The sequence below is a fragment of the Ambystoma mexicanum genome, chromosome 13 (genome assembly GCF_040938575.1).
Source record: "Ambystoma mexicanum isolate Mex_15411 chromosome 13, UKY_AmexF1_1, whole genome shotgun sequence".
Lineage (NCBI taxonomy): Eukaryota > Metazoa > Chordata > Amphibia > Caudata > Ambystomatidae > Ambystoma > Ambystoma mexicanum.
Genome location: NC_090938.1, coordinates 447,559,222 through 447,579,292, shown reverse-complemented (window position 1 = coordinate 447,579,292; position 20,071 = coordinate 447,559,222). Strand labels below are relative to the sequence as shown.

Below are 20,071 nucleotides of genomic sequence, written 5' to 3'. Positions count from 1 at the left end.
ATGATACTGATGGGGAAATTGTAATGGAAATAAGTGTAACATGTGACATAATGATGCAGCACAGAGAAATACACAACCCCCTCATGGCCAGCGTCAGTGCACCGCCCACTATATTTGACGAAGATATGGAAAAGGTACGGCCAGAATTATGGACAAGAGGCCCACACGATGTAGGATTTTTGCAAGCGGTCACGCCCATAAAAATAAAGCTGAAACCAGGTGCAATCCCACCTAGAGTAAAGCAGTACCTATTATCAAGTGAGGCAGAGGAAGGAATAAAAAAACTATAAATGCATTATTACAACAAGGTATAATAGTGCCATCAAATTCTCCTTGTAATACAGCGATTTACCCGATTAAGAAAGCAATGGGCGGGGTTTGGAGGATGATACAGGACCTCCACCCACTTAATGACATACAAAAAGGAATTCCCTTTAGTGCCTAACCCTGCGTCCATTTTGTGTAGTATCATGGAAAAGATATCATCCCTACATGGGAGATCTATGCAGTGTGATGTCCTGTGGATGGATTACATAGGCAACTACATGCCAGGGATAATAAATTAATACGTAATATTAATACGCAAATACTATTGACAAGTAGATACCCCACCTCTCATAATGGTCTGGAGTGCCACACGCGCTGTGCTAAGTTGCATAACATGAAACCAAAAATGATAGGAAGGAAAGCACAAGCCCCCCCACTCTGATGGGGGGAGTACCCCGACGTACAAACTGTGACTATTCGAAGATAGATTTAAGCAATATGACCCGAGCGGCGGGGGCATTACCGACTCAGGTAATGCCCCGGGGCCCATAGAGTGTAGGCCCGAGCGAATGCCCCAGCCGCGAGGGTCATATAGCTATTAGTACCCCAGCCCGCATTATGTGCGCGACCGGGGCACTAAAAGCAAGAAAATGGCCATCATGCAAAGGGAAAACGGAGTCCGTTTTCTCTTTCCATGGCGGCCATCGGGAGCGGACGCGCTGGGAACACAAGTCCGCTCCCGAGAAAGAAAAAGAAGCAGAAGGTAAGTGGGGTTGGGAGGGAGGGGGAGAGAAAAAAAGGACCTGCGCCGGGGGACGATGGAAGCATCCAGCCGTGTGGAGGCGCGGAGCTCCGAGTCTCCACACTGCTGGAGGCTATCGTCCCCCACCGGGGACGCAGGAGCAAGCAGGTAAGTGGGGTGGGGAGGGCAGGGAGGAGAAAAAAAAAAAAGCTTACCTGAGTCCCCGGCGGGCGGGGGACGAAGGCAGCCTCTTAGACGTGGGGAGGCTCGGAGCAGGGATGGCCCCGCTTCAAGCCTCCTCATTGGCTGAAGGCTGCCACGCCCCGAGCGGAGGACAAAGGCGGCTGCAATCCCGGCCGAGAATCGAAGGATTCTCGGCCGGGTAAGGACCCAGCGAGAGCCAATTAGAATGCGTGTTGCATTCTGCTTGACTCTAGCCGGGATACTAATCATACATATCTCATATGATGACTGCTCGACTCAAGGGGGGAGGGAGGCAACGGGGAATTGTCACCTTTATGATTTACAGTTAAAAAATGCTGAAATGTACGATTTTGCGACCAGTTATTTGGAAAAGTCTCCAATTGTGTTCTGTACTTCCTTGCTTATATTCCCATTGTGACTTGTACTTCTAAAACGTAATAAAATTGAATAAAAAATAAAATTAAAAAAGTGCTCTGGTCCCGTCCCTAGGGACGGAATGTCCCACAAGTATTAAGGAAAGGGGATGGGACGTAGGAGTATTATACATTTCATTACCCGGCGTATTTAAGGCACATCTCATCTGTGCTACAATAAGGAACTCCAGCATTACAGGAGATAAACAACAAACATTTTAATTCATCAATTTACTTTCCTGATCTCCCTTGCAGTAGTTTTCAGTCCACTCGGAGCACCTTTCCGAGCAACCATGGTCACTGAATCAGGCTCCTCCTAGTTTAGTGCAATGCTGAAGTTTTGGGTTTCACTTTACTAACAATGTCATAAAAGTACACCATACGCAACACTAGTCCTGCTTATATAGCTGGAACAAAAGTTAGAGTTGGTATAGTGGTCTTATTATTTTGGGCAAGGCTGCCTTCCAGAGATGTCTGTATGCTTCATACGACTGCACTATTAACCTTAGTTCTATTACATAATGTTAGGGAGAATTCTCAGAAACTTGCTAATTCCCTTCTACCTTAGAAACCCCAAGCTCTTTTGCTGGACTCTCGAACTTTTTCATTTTTACCTGGAGAGTGAGAGACCCTTTTCCCCCCACTCTCTCATGTATTTTAATGTGATTTGAATACTATTTCGTTTGGTTTTGGGAGTCTGACAAACTCCATAGGCATCTTTTTACATTGTAGCATTAATCACCTTCAGTGTAGTGCCACAGGGAAGTCTTACAGATTTCCCCAAAGGCTTAAAAAAACCTCTCTTGGATAACTACTGTTTCCAAGAATGGTAAAGTGAAATGGACTTTACTTGACACTTTAAATTTCTAGACCCAGCACACACTATCTTAAAATAGGGTGCTGGAGGGGTTACCTAGTATCCCCTTTGTCTAGCTTCTCATGTAACATTTTTATGCTACTCTTTCCTCGATGAATGGCTGGTGGTAGTGGTTTACTTTTAACTACTGTGGTGCGTCTTTACTGCGGGCTGCGTTCGCAACTGCAGTAAAGCACCATTGGGTGCCATTTTTGTCAAAATGGCCCCAGTCCTTTTTTCGCCATTTCTTTGTGGAAAGGTCCTTCTTGAGATTTACTATGCGCTCCAAACTAGGCTTGGTCCCTTTGTTCATTTTGTCTTTGGGGGGGTTCACAAGTGAAGCCCGCCTCTGGCTCCAGGGTGTCTGGTGGGGGCAGGAAGTGAGGGAGGTGTCCGAAACCCCCTGTGCTTAGTCTCATAGGAGACAGGAATGCACTCCTAGTTGATTGGCCGGCTGGCTGTCCGGCAAGGACAGCCACTCTTGAATGAATGGGAGAAACCTTCATAAAAGGCAAGCCTTTTTGGCTTGGAAGCCAGAGTCGACCACTGGACCAAGGAATCTGAAGAGGAACTTGAAGAGGACGCCTACTGCAACTCCTGGACCGTTGGTTTGCCCGGTGAAGCCCTGCTGCTGTGCTGAAACTCCAAATTCACATCGACAGAGAAGCCGCTGCAAGGACAACTTCTCCCTTTGAGTTGGTGGGACCAATCAACTCCAAAGTAAGCCACCTGGACATCGCTCTTGAAGCTGGTTGATATTCCACAGAGTTGCTGCTAGAACCCCGACACCAGGGAGAGGAACACCAGTTTGTGCGTGTTGCTTTTTAGCTGGACAAGAGACTCCAGGAAGATCCTCCGGACTCCCAGGAAGCAGAACTGACCAAGCCTGAGCCACCTCAACAAAGTTCTGTACCACAGATGCAAGGAAAGTCTGTCTCAACATTCAGGAACCGCGGTGGTGCTGTTTGCGGTAGACACGAGGAGCTGAAACACTGAATTGCCACTTGTTTGAAGATAGACGGTTGCTGTCCTCCCTCTTGTCCCCACGACTGAGGCCCAGGAACACCAGGATCTGAAGAGCTGCACAGGACAGAAGTCATCTGCTGATTTTGTTCTAAGTAAAAGGTACTGTAAAGTCTAAGAACTTGTTGTAGATTTGTTTCTACTCTTCACAAGCCTAACAGCTTGTTGCCCTACATTGATTCTTCTTCTTTACTTAAGACTTCTAAAAACATTGTGCAAAGACTTTTCTACTTACCTACAAGAAGTGCTTAAGATACATAGACTTTTGCCTATTGACTTTGGCCTAGCCTGTTTCCACTGAAAGACTCCTCTGACACTGGGGAGGGTTGAAAAGTATTTGCCTGCTTAAGAATAAGTGTGATCTCTTGTTTTTTCCTATGGACGTCGTTTCCACCAAGAATGGCAGGGGAAGACCTCAAACTACAAGCAAGCAAGAAATGGTGATAAAAGAAAGAGCCTACCATTTTAGAAAAATTGTGTCCCTACTATGCATTACCGAGGCTGAATTAACAGCCCACGAGCATACATTACTAAAAGTCATAAAGGTAAAACCAGTGCCACCAGCCATTCAGGCGAAAGAAAGGGGCTACATTGCATCCCCCAGCACTCCACATAAGGTGGGGTGTGCTGGTTCACCATATAAAGCGTAAAGGGGGGTGGAAATCCCCCTTTACTACTTAGGAACTGTAGTTCTCACAGGTTTAGCCAGAGAACATTTACAAAGGGAGCCCCAGAGGGCAACCCAGCAACTAGGCTATATATGCCAAAATGTTGTCAAAGAGGATACAATCAAAAGGTCACTATGGAGAGTCTTACAAAATGACACCCATACAAAGAGTAAACGAACATCAGAGTGTGGAAAAAGGTTCCCACTCATTGAGATATAAGGAAAAATAATCCACCAGTCCAGCAATACATTCTGGGGGCTTCACAAGTGAGGGAGATTTAGCACTAACCTTTAAAACTTACCCAAAACTTACTTAACTTGAACTGCCGATTGCCTTTCTTAAAGGTCTCCTAGAGTTCCTACATAGCTTAGAATTGTATCCTACACTTCTGAAACGTATCCTTGATTGAAAGGTCTATTCCTGTAAAAGGATAGTGTAATAGTTTAGATACCAATATATTATACTGACTTTGAATAGCTGCTGCTCTTCTAAAACTAAATTACCCTGAATTACTTTAGTGCCCTTCTAAAATAGTTTACTAGGTTCTTACTTGTCCATGAGTAGCTGAATGCCCCTCGAAAAGTATAGGAGTTACTTTACTAGCTCTGGACTATGGTCTTCAAAGTAATAGTGGCGGTGTAACTCTATACACTCTTAACAGAAGAACATTTTGTAAAAGTGTTGGTCTAAGTGATTCTTGTAACTGAATAACTCAGATTTAAGACCAACAGAGTCTGCTGCCCTTGAATTACTTACTGTATTCTGAAAGTATAACACAAATCTGTTCTTATCCCCAAGAATAGCATATTACCATTCTGAATGTGTAACCTTAGGTTTGACTCACCTTGACTTGCTGAAGTATCGAGTTCATTTTTATGATTGTGTTTATATAATATGTAAACGTACTTACTCTTTCCAAAGATGTATCTTTGCCTACATGTGTTTATTATAAACCATTATTTTTACAATACAGGGGGTATCAGTGTTTCTTTGGACCATATGTATGCTACAATTTTTTTGTACCTTCCTACAGACCCCTGTCCCGCCTAAAATAAGCCTGGCTGCTGTGTTTGCGCTACCAAATGTACAGCCTTATACTAAGAGTGGCATTTCTGTATTGCCTCAGATATGGTTTTTTGAAGCCCTTAGTTGGCCTTTAGAAAAACGGTCCCAACACAACTGTCGGGAGCAGCAAAATGGCTTTTTTTTTAACCTTCCTCCTTTCTTCCAAAGAGGACTGCAAGTAAGCAGTATGCCTTCCCATCTGCCTAAAAATCAGGCCAATAAGCCCAAACAAAGAAAAATGGTGGCAGAACAGGTGGACATGTATTGATTGCTTCATGCCCACTGCTCAGGTAATTTAGACCAGTGGCAGGAGCGCAGACTCTGCTCCAATACAGCTAGATGTGAAGACTGCCCATATAATATAAATACCCACAAAGGTTTATAAGGATTTGTAACTACAAAGAATGTTTGGATTACAAGACAAATGGCCATTTCAAATTAAAATATATTTTTAACCGCCTAAAAATACATGAATTGTGAATGAGAAGTAGGTTTCCCAGAAAATCCTTTTACTCCCAACCTGCCAAAATTCAGAGTAAAGTACTTGCACCTCAGATGTTTATACAGAGCCCTGCCTAGATAGGTCCCCATAATAATCCCTTTCTTCAGTATGCTTTTACCTCCATCTGCTCTGAAATGTAAATTGTGTAGAGCAGGCTCAATGGTGTACAAGGTGTGGCTTAAAATGTATGGTCTGCAGAGTATACCGGAATAAAAAGGTGTTAGGCCCAGATGCACATTTTTCACAGACAAAGTATTGCAGGCTCCTCAAACTTTGCTTGCTCCCACATTTACAAGCGCAAGAAAACCAGTGATCTACATGCAAAAACGTCAATCTCTTACTACTACTGGATTTTACTTTCACACATGGCAAATACTGATTCTATGACAAAAATATCAAACCCTCCCGCCCCCTCACCACCTGCATGGGAGTCTCTAAACTAGGTTAAATATACTCTGTTAATAAAGTAAATCAAAACAAAGTTGCAACTTGCCTAAATGCCACAAGACTTCATAACATTCACTTGCAATATTGAGTTGGATACAAGTACCTGGAGGTCTTCAATTTTAGATAGGTAATACTGGCGTAGGCCTGTTCCGCCTTTAGTTTCATCCATATCCATCTACAGGGAAAAAAAGTAAACCTTAATTATATAGCTTTTGGGAAATTTTCAATACAAAACTCTAAAACTGGGCTTAAAATCTTAATTCTGAAGATGTTCTTAATGTCGAGAAGCTTTTGAGTATTTCGGTAGGAAAAACATGCTCACTCTGCACCAGTATGGAAACGTTCCCAGGAAAGCATAACGTTTCAAACTTACATAGCTGAAACGTGTTTGGAAAAACAAACTGACTATGCCAAGATTTCTACACTGTAATAAGTTATACACACCACCTTTTTGTAGCCAAGAAAAAAAACTCAAATTAAAACAAATGCGTTTTAACCAACTGTAAGTTTACATTCATAACTACCTGCCAGCTGGTCTTCCGACCCCCAACTCGTGTTACTGTCTTACACTTCACATCTTACCCAACCCTCAAAGTATGTACGGATAGAACAGAATATCAAAACAAATCTCTACCCACCCACCACTCATGTTCTTCTCAACAACGAGCCAACGTACACCCCATCATCCACAGCCCAGGGGTACAGACTGCTCTCAGGTTACCATATCAAGTAAAGAATATGTAAAGGAGTTTATTATATTTGCACTGATTCAGCTTTTGAGCCAATGAGCAACTCGCCTCACCAATTTGAACTGCTCACTATACCACCTTGCCATATTAGCGGCGACTAAAGTGGAAAGCAGCAAATCCAGGTTTAGGAGCAATAAATAGCAACACGTCAACTGATGATCATGTGGACTGTGCATGCCGACAGAGTAACAAAAAGTAAATCTAATCCTTATAGCCCTGGCCACATTCCCTGAAAGAGCATCAAAGAGATTGTGGTAACAACATTCAAATAAGTTTGCAAACCAATGCATGTGTAAACAATAGTATGCATTTACTCATGATGATCCAGGGAAACAGTTCCCTGAAATAGGCACTTTTCATCTTGATCATGGGGCCCACTTACGTGGGGGCACTAGAAGCAAAATATGCACCAGTTAACAATGGGATTCTCGCTTTGACTGGTATGCCAAAACAAAAAGGCAGTTGGAGTCTAAATCTCACCGTAGGGACTACCTTACTCCTAGTCCATAGTCCCCTTTCCTCCATACTTTTGGGACATTATGTGCTGTGAGAAGGGACCAGAGCACTTTGAAGCATCAAAAAACAACCTTTTGTCGTCCTTTTATTTTTACGCAGGGCCAACCGCACGTGGCCATAACCCCACCTTCCTAAGCTCTGCCCCACGCATCGCCCTTCAGTCCTTTTCTATCGCCAAAATTGAAGGACCTTTAGCACAATAGAGGAAACATTTTAGAGGGGACAGCGGGCGGGCGCATGGAGGAAAGGGGACTATGAATAAGGTAGTCACTAAGGTGAGTAACTTTGTTATACTCCTACGTACTGTCCCCTTTCCTCCATACTTTTGGGAGATTCCTAGCACTGAGCAAAAAAACAGTAGGATGGAAATTTCCCTTACTGGAACAGGTTTTTAAGAACTACCTGGCCAAACTGGGCATCAGCCCAGGAGCTCACGTCAAGACAATAGTGTCCACAAAAAGCTGAGGGAGAAGCCCACATAGAGGCTATGAACTCCCAAGATACATATTTCTGGAAGGCAACAACAGCTGCTTTGCCACAGACTGAATGTGCATGAACACCCTATGGGGGCTTAATGCCTTCAAATATATAAGCCTCTGAGATACACGAAGCAATCCATTGTGAAATGGCGCTTTTGAAGCCGGTTTTCCTTTTGGTTCCCCTAAAGTAACAAAGTGTTGGGGGGAGCTTCTGAAATCGCTTTCAAGGTAAAACTTCAGAGCTCTTCTGACATCCATGTTATGTAGAACCCTTTCTGCATCCAAGACCGGGTTCGGAAAGAAAACCGGGAAGGATATGGACTGGTTTATGTGGAACTCCAAGATAATTTTTGGAAGGAAAGAAGGACGAGTGCGAAGCACAACCTTATCCTTGTGAAAGGTCAAGAACGGGTGTTCGACAGAGCGGTTGGAGCTGGCTTATTCCTTTTTGCAGAGGTTATTGCAATTAAGAAGGCCACTTCCAGGAGAGAAACGGGAGCTCCGCAGTGGCCAGTGGTCCAAATGGCTTGTGACACAAGGCAGTAAGGACCACGTTTAGATTCAATTTTGTGCGAGGATGCCTGGTCGGCGGAAAGGAGGTGAGCAGACATGCAAAATGCTTCTCAATTACTGGATTTGTCAGAGAAAAGAGCAATTATCTGTAGAAAGATAAGCTGCAATGACAGACAGATATGTTCTGCACAATATGACATGGATGCCAGAGACTGCAAAGGTCTGATAGAAAAGACAAGACACAGTCAACTGAAGCATGTCGAGTATCAAGCTGTTTATCAAGACACCAATGACAAAAACAGCCATTTACTTTTGTACTGCGCTCTTGCAGAGGGTTTACACGCCGCCTGGATTATGCGCATATTATCCTCCGCAAAGGTTAAATTGCGCCAAGGCCCTGAACTCAGGCACCAGGCCGCCAAGTTGAAGGATTATGGGAAGGGGTGCTACACATGGTGATTGCTCTGGTGCAGGAGACCGGGGATCTGCTGTAACTTGATTGAGTCGCATATTGATCGGTCCTGAAGAGCCGAGAACCAGAACCAGGCTGCCACCAAGGAGCTATGAACATGAGAGTGCAGTTGGAGGTACTCCTGAGCTTCCAGAGCGAATGATGTCAACGGCGGAGGACAGGCATAAGCCTTCATGTTGTCCCACGGAATCTCGAGCGCATCCCCCCCCCCCCCCCCCCCCCCCCCCAAGGAAGATGCTCCAAGACTGTCCCTGGAAGCATAGAGTGGTAGTTTCCAGTTGGTTGCAGTCGCAAGGAAGTCCACCGTTGGAGAGCCCCATTGCTATAAGAGCTTGGCAAGAACATCACTGTTCATTTCCCACTAGTAATTCGGCACAGACTGGCGGCTCAGGGATTCCGCCGCAACTGTCCCGGAATGTGCATTGCCTGTAGCCTAACTTTGTGTTAGACTGCCCAAATCCAAATCTGGATGGCTAGATCCACAAGAGGAGGAGCCCTGGTGCACCTCTGTTTGTTGACTTAAAACATAGCCACAGAATTGTCTGTACAAATTCACACTACCCTGTTGCTGATAGAAGGCTGGAAAGATTTCAATGCCAGGAAAACCGCCAATAGTTCCAGGTAGTTGATATGAGACATCCGGTCTTGGGGTGTCCACAGATCGTAGACCTCGAGATGATCCAACGTAGCTCCCCACACCAGAAGGGAGGAGTCCGTTGTAAGCGTGACCCGCGGTACGGGCTCCTGGAAGGAGGTTTCCACAGAGGTTGTTGGTGGTTGTCCATCATTGAAGATCCAACTTCATGGAGGATGGGATAGGTATCATTTTAGAGTCTTGGTCCAAAGCTTGGGACCAGCAGCTCCACAGTGTAAGCTGTGCGCGTCTCATTTTCAGTCTTGCAAGAGGCAGAGCTAGAACACATGAAGCCATCAGCCCAAGCAGTCTCTGGAACCAGTAGGCTGACCTACGGGAGGAGTTCAGGAACAAATGTCACGCAGTTGAAAAATTTGCAATTCTGTCCTCTGTTGGGATACTGTCAGTGGCATAGTTTTCCTAACGGAAACCTAGAAATATCAGGTCCCGAGCCACCGTCAGACTATTTCCACCAGTTCACTGACAGCCCCAGTTGGAACAGGAGCTGGAGGAGACTGAAGACTGGCTGCTGCATCCCAGGGGCAATGACTCTGCAGAAGCCAATCGTCTAAATATGGATATGAACTCCCTGCAGTCTGAGGAACGCTGTGATGACTGCCGTCTTCGTAAAGACAATCAGTGCCGAGCGGAGACCAAACAACAGCACTCGATATTGGTTCCGGATCAATGGAAAACCTAAAGTATTGCAGATGTGGATGTCAAATCAATATGTGCATATAAGCGTCCTGGAGATCTACCACACTCGGTAGATCGCCCTTCCAGAGAGAGGAACTTATGTGGCTGGTGTGAAAAACCAGAGGGTGTTAACACTGCCTAGACCCCGGGATCCCTTACTCAGGTGGCAAGGGCACTGCCATCGCCTTTGGATCCAGACCCTGGGGGTGGACAAGTGCGGGAGGATCACCTGGATGAGGGGTCCTCGGGGAGTGGGGAGAACGCCCGATGGCAAGACATGGTAATCCCCTCTTTCCAAATACCCCTGTCTCATCCTATTTTATGGGAAATTCCAACTTTCCAACCCCCCCCCCTTTCCTACACAAACACTGAGCCAAGTGAGAGAGGAGGTCTGAGGCTGAAAGGAGTACCATGCATGCAATACAATGGACATGTCCCACTAATAAGATCAGACAGGGTCAGGCACTTCATCTTAATTACATACACCTGGTACCAATTAGCTCTCCCCACATGGTTAAAAGATGGAACACTAGGGGAGGTTTTATATTCCCCTAAACTGCCGGTAATACACACACCTGGGATTCCCATCACCAAAGAGATGAGTTTTGTCACTATGATGAGACGACTGGGGGTGACTTGTCACGGTGACCTCTTCCCGAATGGGTCATTTGTATCGCTGGAAGAACTGAAAGGGGAACTCACGGTTCTGGAAGCATTTCAGTATTACAGACTGAGGGTGGCCTTACGACAGCTATTCCCGACGTTCCCCAGGCAGCCACCGGATGCACCTACACTAGATAAAATACTTTGGGCTGACCACGGTAACAGAGTGACCTCAACAATGTATGCCATGAGCCTTATTCTAAAGGAGGAGACCAGAGCATCTCCCCAGAAGAAATGGGAGCGGTCCTTGGGGCAGGAGATTACAGAGGAGGTATGCAGGTATTGCTGCGAGGGGATGAGGAAGCGGGCTATTAATGCGAGATTCAAACTGATCAATTTTAAATGCCTACACCAACTTTATTACACACCTGTCCGACTCAAGGAGTTCTTCCCAGGTGCTTCAGGCAGATGCAAAAAATGTGGCAACATATCAACTGACTTCTTACATATAGCATGGGACTACCCTCCCACACAGCTGTTCTGGGAAGGTGTATTTGAGACAATCAGTGGTATAATGGGGAGGGGCATGGAACCAGACCCACTGATTGCACTGCTGGGGTATACCAAAATGATTCCTAAGGGCATGAGGAAGCTGGTAGGACTGATCCTGATCCTCGCCAAACGCTGGATCGCAATGGTGTCGGAAGATTGGCATACCCCTAAGGTGGAGGAATGGAGAGCTAACATTTTATATTGCAATGACATGGAAAGCAGATATGGCTCCCTAACCCGCTCCCAACCTGGTAATAAGGGCATGTGGGAACCATATATACGATACCTGATTGAGCGCACAGAAGGCGCAGGTGGGGAGCCCTAACGAGACTGAAGGTACAGGTACATTGAAACATTGTGTGGTTTCAGAAAGAGCAAGTCAACCCCGCAGCAGATCAGATATTTAAATCCGTGACAACGAATGTAATTTTCATGAACGAGCTGTGATGTATCTGGGGGTGGCAAATGTTTTTTGTTGCTGTTGGCACATGGTGCCGTTGTGTTGAAAAATGCTTGTAAAAATAAATAAAAAAAATAGATGGAACACTGAGACACACTCTGAGCAAGGCGATGCACCAGAAGGAGCAGTTCTTCCAGGGCGATATCGAACAGAGGAGGAGCAGAGCAACAGGGGTCAGAACCGAGGTACAGAGAAACCTCGGACATCCCCGCAAGAGATTGTTACCTCCGAAGGGCCTTGAAGGTTGCACAAGGAAGCCCAGCTAGAGAGAAGAGACAAACATCTTGTGTTTCAAGGCTACCAGCCACCCTTCCGGGTGAACGGGAGAGTTTAGGAGGTGCAGCGGCAGTTGTGGTGTCAGCCTTGGCTTCAGAATCAAAGCCGCGAAAGACTAAAATGAATCAACACAGCCGGTGAGTTGATGAAAACAATGAAAGTCCGGTTTGTGTTAAATGAAGCTTGATGGCAACAAGATCCGATGAATGAAGGTTGCACTTGTGCCGATAAGACGCGAGATAAAGCAAAGCATTGTAAAGAACTGTAAATTAAAGATATAAAGTAACAGAGCGGTCCGGCGAAAGAAGATTGCCCAAACAAGAGTCTCTGAAATAGGTTTGATCCCAGCAGAGGGAAACCGGGATGTGAAAGATGCCTTTTGAACTGTTGGATGTGAGAGATATTTTTGAACTTTGAAATAAGTACTGTGCTCAAAACTACATTTAACAAGAGGCCTTGGTGTAGGTGAGTGTGATGCTGGAAATGCATCGGAGGGACAGGGCCTCCGTATCCTTGTCCTTTACTGCTTTTTGTGGTGTGTTCTGTCATGTTTTCCACGCAGAGTTCATGTGGGACTCCTGGCAGTGCAGCTCTCTCTTTTGGTTTGGTGTACAGACCCATGGGATACCCTTATGGCACCCATGGGTGGGGGTACAACCCTGGGCCCCTAGTGTATGTTTTTGGGCACCTGTGTGTGGCCCACAGAGCAGGGTATGGGCTGGTGGCAGCTCCATGCTGAATTTGACAGGTGCTCCGAGTATCCTCCATTTTGGGATACCCAGGCCCTGCAATTGGGATCAGTTGATTCCTGATAGGAAGCAAGATGGCCCCCGTGGCCTCTTGCTTTCTATTGCCCGTTACCTTGTTTTCCCAAAGTCCTGGGAAGCCCCGACTCTGTCCCTTCCCCCCCGACTGGCTGTTGGGTGGAAGTTCCATATATGGTGTTGTTGTGAAGTCCAGACCAGACTGGCTGGAGCCTTCCCAATGACTGTATGTTGTGGGTATGCCTGTCGGTGGGACCAGGGTGAATGGGGTGTGTGACGAATACGCATTCTGTGTTGTGGGTGTCTAGTATCTGGTGTTTGACACAATGACCAGAGACAGCCCTGCCCGAAAATGGTAAGAATGCAGTGTGGAGTGTTGAATGGCTGGGTACTTGTTCCAATACACATAACGTGTTGCGAGTGTCTGGAGAGAAGTGAATGGCCTGAATGCACTATGCACCTGATTGGCTGCCTGCCTGCATGAATGCCCTTCTGACCGATTGGTTGCCCGAGTGTGACCTAGCAGAATGAATGGAGATCAATTAGTATATCTGGGGGCCTCTCACTGCTAGAATTCGTTTTCAGAAGCTGAAGTCCACTACGACGAGTAACTGGAGTAACTGAAGCTTAACCTTGAAGCCCTGCTGGACGAGAAGAATTGCTGTTGCTCTCCTTCGCAATCTGAAAGCTGCTGTGTCTCCAAGAACTGACCCAGAGAGGGCCTGGTAAGGCACCCTCTTCACGAGTTACGAGGGACCATCGTGCACCAGCTGATCTTTGCCAAAGCTCCCTGGTAGACAGACCTTCGACAGGCTGCCGACCCGAGACAGGGACTGCTGCGGAATCCCAAGGAGAAGCGCCTGGACTGTTGTCCGCCACTGTCGACGACCGCCGTCGCCGACCAGAGCCGCCGTGCTCCTGTTTGCCTAAGAACTTAATTCGAGTCAAGGACACTCTCGTCTGCATCGCCGCCAGCTTTATCCAGCTGGAGAAGGCCTGACCGTCGACGCGCCGAGGAGCATCCGCCGGTGGGTTTCCCGCCACCTAAAGACCACAGACACCGACAACTCGACGCCCTTGCTGGGCCACAGTTCTTCAACATCTCTTTGCGGTCCAGAACTACTGTCATCGAGGTGCCCCGCAGGCCTCTTCCTTGCAGGATGCCAACGCTCCGTCATCGACGAGCACCGCTAGGAACGACGCTGCCACTTCACCACCGTAGTTCACCCTGTTCTCAGTCGGACGTTCGACGACCCGTGACTCCTGCCTTAAAGGGAGGGCACTGAAGAAGGGGCGTCAATTCCCCCGATGACTAACGCTACAATTCCAGGTACATTGGGGCTGTAGAACTATTGTTGAGGGAAATAAGACTCCTAGAACAATATATGGACTGGGCACTTGTTATATCTTTATTTTACAGGTTGCCCGGGGGGGGGGGGGGGGGGGGCTAGCATCTCCACACAGAACTGTGCTTAATGGTAGAGGCCAGTATTCTGCCTATTGTTTCAACCATCTTGCTTTCCTTCCTATTTCTATTGCTGGTTTCCTTTTTATCGATCTGTGTGACATTTTGACAGTATAGTTGATGCACTTTAATGAGATCTGATAATACTTAGAACTGTATATATTTACCATTGTTGATTTTCTGAGCACAAAGTGAGTTATCGTGATAGTGTACATAACCTTGAATATTAATTATATAAAGACTGTTTTAACTAATACAGTGTGTGGACATTCCTTTGTGGGGGCTTAGGGACTACACTGTACTTAAGAACCAGCCTGCATCACCTCCTGAGAAGCTAGGCCTCGATTGCTCGACCACGTACCAATAATAGAGAATCTTGGCTGGGGTCCTCTGTGCCTCTCCTCTACGATATAGAGAGCAGAAGTACAGACCCCCCCCCTCTAGTCTTTACAGTGAGGAAAAGTGACGTATGACGAAAGAAGGTGAAAGTGGTCATGCCGATGTAAGAGCAAAAGCCTCGCAGATTCGAAGGTCTTTGACAGCGGAAGGAAAGTGAAAGGAGACTTTAGCCTGACGGAGGGAAGCCCACGAAGGTGTGATTGATGCTTGGGGAAGGGAAACCCCACGAATTGTGATTTGAAGGTTTGAGCCCAGCAGAGGGAAGCCTGTACTCAATTGTGGTAGCCAGAAGGAAACAAACTTTTGTTGAACTGTATTAGAAGCTAAAATGGTGACCTGGGCTGGAGTGAGAGAAAGCAGAGAGGTCCAGCAGATAAACTAGTGACATTTCGTGGAAGGCCAGGTGGGCTCTATTCCATGAAACAAACTGCATCATTGTGTCCGAAGCCAGAGTGTGTCGCAAAGGTCCAAGTGTGCTATCTTACACTGTGCTACAAAACGTGGGAAAGGGAGTTTACTCAGCCATACTGACATTTCTTTTGAACACCGATTTTCCTTTTTGTATTACATATTCCATTTACACATCTATTGTATTAGAAAGAGTGCAAGTATTAGGTTTATAGCATAGGCCATTTTATTTTCCCTAAGGACAATCTTTTTGTTTGATGGTTGAGAATACTCCCATCTTAGTTATAGGGCAAGATAGGAGTTGTCCAACCCCTTTAAAAGCATCAATAAAGGTTTTGAGATGGAGAGGTTGAGGACAGCGCACAGGCCAGCTTGTTTAGGCACTGTAAATAGATGGGAGGAATAGCCCTCCCCTTGCTCCCACAAGGGAACAGGTACCACTGCTCTTATGTTCAGATGTTTTTGCACCCCGGCTCTGAGGGGGGGGGGGCCAGTCTGCTGAAGAGGATGGTGAGAAGGTGGGGTAGGAGGTCGTACAAGCCTCCAAATGAGACGAGATACATACTCCCATCAAAGTCTTGTGTGACCGATGGAAAACATCATTTGCGTGATTTATCATGGGCGAGACATCCTGTTGCAGACGAGGCTGACGACAGAAAAACCGTCCACTTTGTCTTTGTTGCTTGCGTCGAGGCCCATTAGAGGAACCTTCTGCCTGGCATGCTCGACAATCCTGGAAACCTCCAAATCCTGAAAAGGACCTTCTCTGTGTCCCGACCCCGGTCTATAGGCCGCTTTAGCTGGAGGTTGTTTTGCTGGGACCAACAAAGACTTAGCCGCCAATGTGCTTGCTTTTGTCTTGTTGAGTTCCTCATCGGTGGAGGAGCGGAAAAGCCCTTTCCCTTCAAAGGGGAGGTAGAGTACCTTGCTCTGAGAACTTTGTCGCGTTAAGCCACGCCTGGCGTGAAATGTCTATTCCAACCACAAGGCCCTGAGCAGAGGTATCTACGTGATGGACTGTGGCCTCCAGCACGTCCTGAGCCAGAACTCTGGCGTCGGATAGGCCTTCTTTAAAATCTTCTAGCCCGTCTTGTGGGATACAATGTTGAAATTCTGAAAGTTCCCTCCACAGCTCGAGGTTTGTCGCTGCAAAAATGACTTCGGTATTCGCTTGACGCAGCTGAAGACCTGCATTAAAACAAACATCCAGAATTTTGTCCTCCTTGGACAGGACCTGAGAGGCAGCCATGGAGGATGTTGATGAAGGCTTAGCCTGGAGTGTAGCTGCCGCCACTACCGTTGATGAAGGGAGCGGACAGGCAGTCAAGGGCATGTCATCTGATGAGTGGACCTTATTTATATGCTGCCCGGAATGAGGTTTTTCCCCAGACATTACAATATTCAGCCAGCACATCTTTTTGAAGAAAAAGACCTGTGCAGTAAGCGTTAACACTCCTGAGAAAACTCTGTCTTGTGGAGTCAGAGGCTTGGGTATTGGAATTTCCAGCAACGTCATCATATCCAACACCCGATCATGAAGAGCTCTGATGGAGTGGAGCGGGTCTTCACTATCCTGGTCCTCATCCCCTTCGTCCGTTTTGGTGGGAACAGAAAATTGATCCGTGACACGTGGTACCTCAGACACCTTGAGCATACCTTGAGCATATCCATTTACACAACTGGCGTCGTAAGAACTGGTGAAAGCGGAGGCAATGGTGGCAGTGTAGTAGGGGGCCCCACTGGAAGCAGAGGAGGCACTGCCTGAACCTGCTGAGGAGGAGCAGCAGGCTGTGGCTCGAGAGGCTTAGGATATATTTCTTTGAACAGATCCTTAAAGTAAGCCTTCATCAGGTCCGAGTGAATGAGGACCTGGAATCTGCAAAAGAACGCGTCCTCAGAGGAAGGCCTAGGCAGAGGAGTGGGTAGAGGTGCTCTCGAGGGGCATACCCCCAAGACTGCATTGAGGCCTGTTACCAAGATTCCCCACCATCCTCCTCCAGCTGGATCCACAAAGTAAAGGAGCGGACATATGAGGAAGTGAGACCGTGTGAGGCAGCAGAAACCTTGCACACCAGTCAGTTGGTGGACGAAAAGGATTCCCATTATCCATGTTTTGTGGATGCTGCTCGGCCCCAAACGTAGGCCCCTCTGTCCCAGCCGCAGAAAAAGTTGGTTTGGAGGAGTATCGTCAAAATGGCCACCTCAGGCCCCGTGGGTTGGGCTGCCATTTGGTCATTGCCTGAAGCGATCTGCGTTACAGGTTTTTGTGAGGCCATTTGTCACAACAAGAATTGTAGGGGCTTTGGAATCAGTTTTAGTCCTCTGTGAGGGAGCCTCAGCAGAGTCGGTACTAGAAGACCTGGAGCGTTTTTTCAGCCCCTTTAGTCTCAGCAGAAGTATTAGCCCTCTCTGAGGGAGCCTCAGCAGGGCCGGTGCTTGAAGACTTGGGGCCTTTGCCTCATTCTTTGCCCCCTCAGACGGACCAGTACGAACACAAGATTCCTTGTGGGAGGAATAGGTTCACACCCAGTAGCCAGAGTCCCAAATTGGGACCCCTCAATCCTGCTGGTTTTGATGAGAGCCCCTATTTGGGGATCCTCTGGAGTGATCCCGGTATTTTTAGTCACTTTACAGGAAACGGTTGGAACTAGGCTTGGTAGGTTTAGTCCCAGACTCGGAAACCTCAGGAATAACTCAGTTTGAAGCAGCCCGAGAAGCTTTGGGCTTCATTTTTTCTCCCAGAAGGGAAACCTCGGAGGAAAATCTGTTAGTTTCAGCCCCTTTACGGGTAACCTCTGAGGAAACTCAGAATCCAGGTTAGATCCCTTTCGGGACACCTCAGGGAGAACTCCGATACAAGAGCCACTCCCTTCCCGGAACCAGAAGACCCAGGGAAGGAGTCCCCTAGCCGGGGTGACATAAAAAGGAAGGAATTTACCGGATGCTTCCTTTTTTATCAATGAACTGCGGTAAATGTGGAGGAGAAAGTCGTTAGAACACCTCCTCCCACCTGATGAGTCTATGCTGAGTGCTCGGACGGAGAGTCGCATTAGAGACAAGAGTCCTACAGATGTTCTGGGCCCAAGAACTCCAGACAGAGTGAATTGGGATTCACGAAGAACAGGACACAAATCCCTGGCGCTCCAGCATAGACTGAGGAGAGGACTACCATGGAACCAAAGCAGGAAGATGACAGACAAGTGGTAAAAAAAGAAATAAATCCCCACGATCCAAGTGCGTTCAACCCTCAACCGCACCGAGAAAAGGACTGAAGGGCGATGCGCGGGGCAGAGCTCAGGAAGACTGAGTTACGGCCACGTGCGGAGGTCCCGCATAAAAATAAAAGGACAAAAAGTTGTTTTTTGATGCTTAAAAGTGCTGCGGTACAGAATGTCCCAAACGTATGGAGGAAAGGGGACGGGATGTAGGAGTACTAGTCTTTCTTTAAAGAAAATATTTGGCACATAACAGTAAAAACAATCCGGTAGATCTCTTCCTCCAGTTTCGCGCAACACTTATTAGCAACCAGGCTAGATGTGTTCGCCCAGGACTTGCTCCCAGTTGGAAGAACATTTATAGTAGTAAACAGGTTAAAAGAGATCCAAGCCTTGGGGAAGAGGATTGAGCCATGTAATCTTCAGAGAACAGGGGTCTTTTATTGGAATCCAAGTGAGTTTTTTTGTGGTGGCCCAGTCTTATTTGCGTCAATCTGCTTCTTTTGCAATTTTTATTCTTCTCAGAGCATCATGTAGGAGCTTATTTCGTTGAGTCAATGAATTGTGAATTGTCCCATTTCGTACAGACAGTTAAAATATGTGACCACAAACCAGAGGAGTTTGTTGAATCTCCTTAAGTAAATTTGTTTCCTGCATTTTTAACATTATGATTTGGGAACCCAGCAGCCGATTTCTTTACAATATACTTGAGTGGAGTAGCAGTGCAGTGAGAGGCCAGGAGGCGGCAATCTCAAGCTCCAGCCCGATTCCCCACACTTGGGTACATTTCGAAAGACCCCAAAAAGAGATTTTAAGATATTATTTTGAAGTTTACAGGGCCCGGGTGTCCACAAACTTCAGCTGCTCCGTACAGGTAAGTTTATTCGGATCATAAAGTTCCATCAAACTGTACAAAAAACAAAATGTACATATGCATAACCATTGACGAGATAAATGATTAATAAAAAGACAAAGGGACACAATTAAAAGGTTTGGGCAGAGGGCAGTTCTATCCACGTTTAAAATACATTAAAGTAACTTATGGGGTTATTATATCTGGTAGGTCATCGTATAATAAAAAGGCATTTTCAACACAGAAAGAGACACTGTGCCACATGTAAATTAAAAACAGAACAGACATATGTGAAAACCTCATGGGCATGCGTTGCATCGCGTTCCTTCAGCAAAAGAAGAATACATCCTTTTCTCAGACTTGAGAAGACAGGGTAGAAAAGTTACACAATCTCCAGCATTTTTTGTATGTTATACTCGGAACATGGGCATTTTCGCCTTGCAAAGTGCTTGCTCTGCAGCGAATATACAGGTATGTACGCAAAGAGTAGATTTGTCCTAAGGCGGAGGATAAATAACCTTTTTCTTGAGCTTCTAAACCAGCAAGCATAGTCCAATTTTGGAGTGATCAGGATTATGTTTATGATAAAATTGTACACTAGTCTTTTGCATCTCAGTTTCCCGCCTAGCATCTACACGATCAGAAATAAAACATTGGACAAAATTCCCTTTCCGCAGACTAGTCCACCATTGCCACCTTATTTAAATAATCTTGATAGCCAAGTCTGCGAAGGGAGAGCTTAACGTAATTAAGCCACAGAGAGAAACTCTCATCATGTGAGGACATTACGTCCCTGACTAAGGCCTGGGCTAGGGATAGACCAGGCCTGA

At 46.5% G+C, this 20,071-nt stretch overlaps 1 protein-coding gene across 1 annotated transcript in view; it reads right to left on the bottom strand.

Moving 5' to 3' along the window:
• PSMC5 (proteasome 26S subunit, ATPase 5) overlaps positions 1 to 20,071 on the bottom strand; it is a 278,857-nt gene that overhangs the window by 220,246 nt on the left and 38,540 nt on the right. Inside the window, exon 2 of the mRNA XM_069634084.1 lies at positions 6,291 to 6,362. Within this exon, the coding sequence (XP_069490185.1) occupies positions 6,291 to 6,362 (72 nt within the window). The remainder of the gene's footprint in view (positions 1 to 6,290; positions 6,363 to 20,071) is intronic.